Raw genomic sequence first — 8,134 nt, 5'->3', positions numbered from 1 at the left:
TACAAAATTGCTGATACCATGTGGATAACAAAAGGAGTTTTTTTTTCTGATTCGAGCATTGAATATTCCGAGTGGTATATTATGTTTTAATGTCGGTCCGTTGAAAAGAAGGGAGGGGTCATATGTCCCTGATAGCCATTGTATATGTCAATTAATAAAGCTGACCATTCGTATAAAGTGTAAAGCATTTTATTCAAGAAGAAAAGTAACACGTGTAACTTGAAAGATTGATGTGAGCATCTGGCAAGTAGTTCGACGTATAATAAGTCCGGCAAAGCAACTGAATCTTTCGAGGAAGGAGATACATATAAAATACAAATAAGCATATATATATACTGTTCGGCACGTGCAGTTCTAAAGTTTAATTTAGAGTTTTACATGCTTATCTGCTTATCTGTGAAAACACAGGATTTAATATTGTCCGGAAACTGCAATTTATATACCTTTGATATGCAAGTAGAAAACTTTAACCCAAACGTGGTTCAGAACAATTTATGAAGACTCTTCACTTTCAAGATAAAATCTTTGAATAACACTGTCAAAAACTGCTAAGCAGCATGACTGTTTGATGAAGTCTGAGCCTGTACATGTGGCGTTGGCCATGTACCTTGTACTAAGGTCAACCTGGCGGTTTAAGCTAAATAACAAGATTGTATGTCATAGACATGTTTGGGGTGGACAAACCGGTTGTGGTTTTTTAGCCAATGGCTGTGATCTTCCCTTTAGCCTTGGGTTATGGCTCTCGCGGCTCGTGTATCACTAATTAAATCATAATTTATAATATATGTACATCATCAATGTATACACATGACAGCTGCAGTGTCATCGAGTATATTTCCAGTTTGGTGCAAATGGCATCAAGGAATACTTTAGAAAACATTTGAAATGACTATAAATACATAAAGCAAGATGACATATATGTAATCATTATTTCATCAAAATTCAATCACAGTTTTATCACACATCCAGACCGTGAGCTGGAAGATCTTGGACTCTGATTGGTTTTTGTGTCCTTCCCACAATGCAATCCTCTCGTATCGTCTGCACCATCAGTCAAAGTTCCCGCGCAAGCACAGTATGTAATATCATTCGATAACAAAGAAAGGTGCTGCTTGTGTGGAAATGCGACGACAGGTACATTTCAAACTGGATGTGTATAACAGTAAACAGAGTGGGCTCTACGATGGCGTACATTTACGCTTCTATGCATGAACAGGCCTATATTTACACGTAGGCAAGGAAGTACGGACGTTCAGATATGTTCGCCTCTCTATATAAGGCAGATTCATATGAGAATGCCAAGTCTTTGGACACGTTAAGAGCTGTATGTGGGTGCCGTATAAACGACACCAAAAGATATTCTTCTATAGGTAAGGCCTACTGTTCACCTTGTCTAAGAAGCCGAAGCAGTCGACTGACCATCTATGGTTTACACAAGCTCTCCTACATCCCAAATAACGGAGAAAAGCACAGAAACATAAGTGTAGCGTTGTTTCTACATTGGATGCTGTCCCTAGTGCATGTCCTCTGGGATGAATATGCCACACGTCCCGAGAACTGATCCCTACGCTCCTGTTCCATCAGAAGCACTAGAGAACAACATTCTGTCATAATGTCTGTAGTCGACTTTCTTGGGAGCATCCATTACTGCAACTATACCGTTACTCTCGTCGTCTTCAACCAATCTCATCGTCACCTTGGCAACTTCTTCTGGCCTGTAAAAGCGCAAATTGAGAAAATGGTAAATATACTCTGTTAATTTTCAAAGTCGATTACTGTAAAACTGAAAAAAGGAGTACTGAACCATATTGAAAATTAGAATTATATACAGTACGTGGTAAAAAGTGCGGTATATAGGTAAGCCAAAATAGGCCTAATTCGGACAACATAGGGCTATAAACCTTGCCCTAGGGTAACAAACACTTATTCGTATGCACTTATCAAATAGGAAAGCCTTCAGACATGTCATTCTCCTGTTCGGATATTTTACTTACTTGGCCCTTTCCTTTGTTAAAATGGCATCAACCACATCAAGTTTAGCCAGCATTTCGCTTTCATCGGCCATGATCTCGGCACCAGTAGGGGCTGGACACACACACGTCATACGGATGCCTTTCTCCAGGGCACCTCGAGACTTCTACCAACAGACAAGTAGAACACGTTATTGACACTGTTCCTTTGTGACATACTTTATCAAGAAACTTTAGAGATTCGGTACACATGTATATGTGACCGAGTCATAGTGTTATACGAACCACCTTTATATATGTCGCACTATATTTGAACCATATACAATGTATATTGGATACAAAAACATTTTTTTCTTTTGCAAAAGAGTATCTACTATGTAAACACGCTCAAGAATATCTCACTTATGTAATACGGCGGTTAAAAAAACGACCGAGTGCCGAGAGCTGGATTCGAAAATGCAACCACCAGTGCTGTCATCCAGTCTTCCGTCAGAATAGATTATATTTCCCGGCCAGCTAGGAACCCCAACTACAACAGAATCCATAAGCTCACAATATATGAAGAAAATTTAACTTTTCAACCATAGCAGAGGCCAGTTTCAAATTTGAGAATTTAACTTACGGCGAAGCTTTGGGTGTAGGCAACCACGGCTGCCTTGGCTGCTGCGTACACTGGTACCATGTGATAGTCCCACGGTCGTACACCTGAAGTCAAAGGTTCAAACCTATAACTAGGGTACAGATAATTATTAAGATAAATGTTCTTGTCTACCCACATGATTCCTGCATTGTGTTTGCCACTGTTGAAGTTTCTGATGAAACTTTACTTATCGAGATTTCCAGACATGAAAAGATTTGCTCAAACTGTTTTTGTGTAACCGACTTGAATATGACAGGTGTACTCAGGAGCGACATATCCTTAAATTTTTCTGAGTTACTTGCATTAGAATTTTTCATACAGGAAAACAACTTTGTATAGTGAGACCAAAGCTAAATTTTAGAAAATTTTTAGCAACTGCCTACAGTCCTTTGTAAAAGCCCCCTCGATCTGTGCCTTGCACCTGCGTGTATATACGTTAATCACTGCACTGACATTTCTTTAATTTCTTTCAGTATTTTACTTCAGATATATCTGAATATGACACTACAAATCATACAAGTATATACAAGTGTTAATTTTAATAAATAATCAAAGAGTAAATAAGAGCACACACCAGCGATTGACCCAATGTTGACAATGACTCCTCCACCCTGCTCGTTCATGAAGTCAAAGGCGATCTCCGTGCCGTTGATGACACCACCCTTCAAAATAAACCCACAATCAATCCACTTACTTATTAAGATTATGCATGAAAACGTATCATCACATCCACTAAAACGCTAGATTATTCCAGGTTAAGATCGTCCGGTTATTTTGAACATATGTGTGCAATATACATGTTCAAAAGGGGGGATGTAAGGCCTGTTGAAATGATGAAACATTTTTTCCAAATGACAATTCTATAACCGGACATAATTTATCAGATATAAAGTAATTAAACATGACCGAAGTTCTTGGACACTTAACTTCTTTAAAACAGTAATTAGAAGTTGAGATGTCAAATGGGGAATAATTCTTATTCTTATTGAACATATCCTCTTGGACGGTCGTTAGAAATCGCTCGTGTGATAACAGAACTTGAATTCAATTTTATACAAATGTCTGTGACAAGATTTACGTGAATGACTTTGGCGACTGTTACATGAATGCCTGTAACGACTGCCTCATGAATCAGTGTTTCCGACGAATGTTATATGTATACCTGTTTCGACAGTTATATGAATGTCTTTGATGACTGTTACACGAATGTCTTTGACGACTGTTACATGAATGCATGTGGTGACTGTTATATGAATATCCGTAACGACTGCTATAAAACATGTCTGTGAAGACTGTTACGTGAATGCCTATGATGACTGAAGAAATATGTGCTGACTGTTATATGGATATATGTCACTGTTACCTGTGGCGGCCGTTAGTTCAATGTTCGTGATGACTGATATGTTAACGTGTGTGCCATTACAGGCGCAAATTATTCAACTTACCAAATTGACCTGGACATTCCTTTCCCAGTTATCTGCGTTGATAACAGCAGCAGCGTTAACGACTATGTCAAACAGACCCTTGAAGTAAAACTTGGTGTGATGAAAAGCCGCTGAAATGCAGGTAAAGCAAAAAAATCCTTAAATTATTATAAAACTGCTTCAAATACTGGATACAAGTCCTTGACACCGTTAAGCAGCGCACGCAACACTAAATTATACTGAACGTATATTTCCATTTTATAACATGGTTGTGAATCGCCACTTATAAACCAATTAATCTCTACAATACATGAATGCCCTACCTTGGAACTGATACTTCTCGGTGACGTCACACTCGTAGTAAGTCACGTTCTGGTAACCATAGGTGTCACGCAAGTCCTTAGCTGCACTCTGCAAGGCCTGAAGATTGATGTCTGCCAGACATACCTATAAATAAAATACATCACACAAGTTTTCACTAATAAGTTTTTTAAATCTTGGCATGACTTACGTATTGGTAAATCAATATTCCAAATATAGACATGGCATAACGACGAACGGACATTAGTTTTTAAAAAAAAACTCAAAACATACATACAGGTGCAAGTGGTTAGGGCCTTTTACAACTTCTGGCTAAGGGAGGATTTTCTATGTGTATACAGGCTTGAATTTTGCACGTGTTGCTTGTATCTGAACTGCTTCATTGTAGGTGACATTTGGCTCTAGGAGAACATAGGTCTTGGTTGACAGTCGGCTCCAGGAGGACATAGGTCTTGGTTGACAGTCGGCTCCAGGAGGACATAGGTCTTGGTTGACAGTCGGCTCCAGGAGGACATAGGTCTTAGTTGACAGTCGGCTCCAGGAGGACATAGGTCTTGGTTGACAGTCGGCTCCAGGAGAACATAGGTCTTGGTTGACAGTCGGCTCCAGAAGAACATAGGTCTTGGTTGACAGTCGGCTACAGGAGAGCATAGGTCTTGGTTGACAGTCGACTTAGCATAAATCTTGGTTAAGAGTCGACTCTAGGAAAATATACGTCTTCGTTGACAATCGACTCCTGGAAAGTATAGGTCTTAGTTGACAGTCGACTTAAGGATAGTATAAGTCTTGGTTGACTGTCGACTTAAGGACAGCAAAGGTTAATACTCGACAGTATCTCTATGAGAGTATAGGTGTTGGTTGACTATCTTGGTTAAAGTTAGGAAGTATGTTGGTTCATGCTTTACATTTGACTGGTGAAGTAAAGGTCTTGGCTGACATTCGACTCAACAGATACATATAGGTCTTTGTATATATTTCAGGACAAAGTCGATCTTGGTTTACTATCGACTAGCAGAGTGCAGGTTTTGAAAGTTTAAGTTACATTTCTCAAACATTATTAACTTGACATGATTAGTTACCACAGTAGCCAGTTAATAATGAGATTTTTTTTCTTCAAAAGTGTATAAATGACTGAATCTATCTGATAGCATGCACATCTCGCACTAAAGTGTGATTCTCTCTTATCATTGTGAATTTTCTTCAAATTAAAGAACTGCAAGAGACTCAATACGCATGTTTCGAGATATGACGTTACGACGACAGAGTAACGTCCCTGACGTCCCAATCTGGTAATTTTAACATGGGGTGGTATATAGAATATAGAGAAGTAATTGAAAGGATTACACTGATCTTCTGAATTGTGTTCAGGGGTGAATTAGCGTTCCTCTAATATTGCACAAAACATGATGTTCTGTCGATACTTTGATCTAAACACGATCACTGCCATGTTAAAAGATAGGCAAGTAGCCCTAATTGATTTGATTTGATCACTGATAAGAGGCCGATGACATTTATGGGAGGAAGCCGGATCACTCTGATTTAACGGCGCCCTTCGCCAGATACCTGACAAACCTCCTGACCACATCCGAAATAGCGAGAGCTGGATTCGAACACGCGATCTATTTCGTCAGATCCTGGTAGTCATGTTTTTGGTGGTGTTTTTATAATTAAAATTTAATTACTTAAACATGCTACGCTGGATGGATAATGTACAATTTGTCTATTTTCCCATGACATCAGATTGATTGCATGCATTTTAGCGTGGACAAGAAATATTTTAAATTCCAGTATCTCAGCAACTAGGTGGAATTTGCAGGAATATGTTACACGGACAGTTGCTGTAAATGAACATGAAAATCACATTAAACGGTCTTAAAATATTTTTTCCTCTTCACCTATGAAGAGAGATAAAAAAAATTATGGATGTTGCAGCGATTTCAAACATGACACCGTATAAAGCCACTTTTACAACCCTACAGAGAGCCGAGACTTATCTACAGCGTCTATCTCGAACTTGCTAGTCTTAACATAGCTGTTGACGAAGCAGCATGTTTGTCGACTTCACGAGACATGTAATACATGTTCTTATTCTATAAATACACAATAGATTAGAAATGCAGACAAACATAAAGGGAGTTAACTAACATCTGTGTGACAATTCATGTCGTGCCTGATCCCAACCTGAATGGAACTACAGCCCTATACCGCCTCCCTACTTTCACATAGGTGTAGGCCTATACATATGCTGTCCGTAATGTCTGACATGTGAGCGAAACACCCTAGGCAAATAAAACGGCTGGTTAAGCCAGTGGTAACGGGTGAGCATGACCCAGATTAGGGACAGGTATCGCATCATCAGCATTACGCACAGGGAAGGTATTGTGGTGTACATAACGGTACATACATAGTCTTCCGGACATCTTCCGTTCAAGCCTTCACTCGGCTACACATGAGTATTTGTATATGTGTACTGACAACTCTGTATACCTTTATACATCAACATGAACCTATCCAACAGGTTAATTATGTTGTAATAATACGAAGACGGTAAAAAACGAATTATTCAAAACATGTTCATGCCCGAACGAACTTACAACCAAGGACACAACGAGTTAATGGCTCTTACACCTGGCCTAGATACTTGGAATGTTAACTGTGGCGAGTTGGACCGAATATTGTTAAATGTCGCTCGGACGTTATGTATGGGCCCAGTGGACTATGTATTCTTTGGCGGGCATTGGTGTGGATAGTTCCTTTGTATACACGCAAACACACGCACACATTTCTATATAGTAACATTGAATTGGGGATAGGCTAATAATATCTCCAGTATTATATCCTATGTGTGCAGAGATGTGTGCGTACCTATATACGTCTATAGGTTAATGCACGTTGGAGAAGAGTCAGCTATTTACATCTATAATAAGGAAAAACTTTGTGCTATTTGCACCAGTTACATAATAATATGATTCAAATTGGGGTCAAATAAATATGGGTGAATATGTATAAACAATTTACACCTACATTCTAGAGTAGATAAATCAAACACCCACGTGTTCGCTGCATGTTTTACAATACTCTACACGTGTTTAAGCTTAGCGATTCACCTGTAGAAATGCACCTGAGATTACCTGTATGTATATACCTGTTGCTTACCTGTGCACCTCTCTCTAAGAAGCTCTGCGATATGGCCAAGCCCATCCCCTTAGCCGCCCCTGCAATCAGAGCTACTTTGCCCGTAACAATCATTTCAGCCATCTGGAAATTTCTTGATGTCAACAACTTTATACAATCCAGTTTCCAGCTATTCAGCTTCCAGTCTTGTTTGTGACTCTGACTTTTTACACGACACACCTTCTCGCTGCTAACTTGATGCTCATAAACCTTTCACTGGCTGTAGATATACCAGGTAGGCCGGCCGCCTGTCATCTCAGCTCGTTCCATTAAAACATCTACAGACCAGTTTTTCTCGGCGCTGATAACGAGTTACAGCTTTTTACCGCATCGCTCTCACTGATGACCGTTCTCAGGGGCTTAAATGGGAGCTATTACGCCTTTGTGGTTGTATGTGCACAGCTGAGCTAGGCACAGCGCTAACCCATGTAGCTGCTGACGACAAGCCGTTGATACACGTTTTAGCGTGTCATGATATGATAGCTATTTCGTACACGTAGCTACATGTATTTCATACGGATGGTACCATACTACCTTGTGACTAAAATATGATTAAGTGACCTGATTGCAGGGCTCAATAACTGCAATGCAAGGAATGGAATAGC

At 39.5% G+C, this 8,134-nt stretch overlaps 1 protein-coding gene across 1 annotated transcript; it reads right to left on the bottom strand.

Annotated features, from left to right (window-relative positions):
* Nucleotides 1-342: 342 nt before the first annotated feature.
* Nucleotides 343-7,818, bottom strand: LOC135469030 (15-hydroxyprostaglandin dehydrogenase [NAD(+)]-like). The gene is made up of 7 exons (XM_064747547.1): nt 7,512-7,818; nt 4,358-4,481; nt 4,056-4,165; nt 3,185-3,272; nt 2,593-2,675; nt 1,995-2,137; nt 343-1,715 (listed from the first exon to the last, which is right to left on the bottom strand). The coding sequence occupies exons 1-7, from the start codon at nt 7,611-7,613 to the stop codon at nt 1,565-1,567; spliced, it is 801 nt and encodes a 266-aa protein (XP_064603617.1). The 5' UTR covers nt 7,614-7,818; the 3' UTR covers nt 343-1,564.
* Between the last annotated feature and the right edge of the window lie 316 nt (nt 7,819-8,134).

The sequence above is a fragment of the Liolophura sinensis genome, chromosome 6 (genome assembly GCF_032854445.1).
Source record: "Liolophura sinensis isolate JHLJ2023 chromosome 6, CUHK_Ljap_v2, whole genome shotgun sequence".
In the NCBI taxonomy this organism is placed as follows: Eukaryota; Metazoa; Mollusca; class Polyplacophora; order Chitonida; family Chitonidae; genus Liolophura; species Liolophura sinensis.
This window is presented reverse-complemented; position numbering and strand designations above follow the sequence as displayed.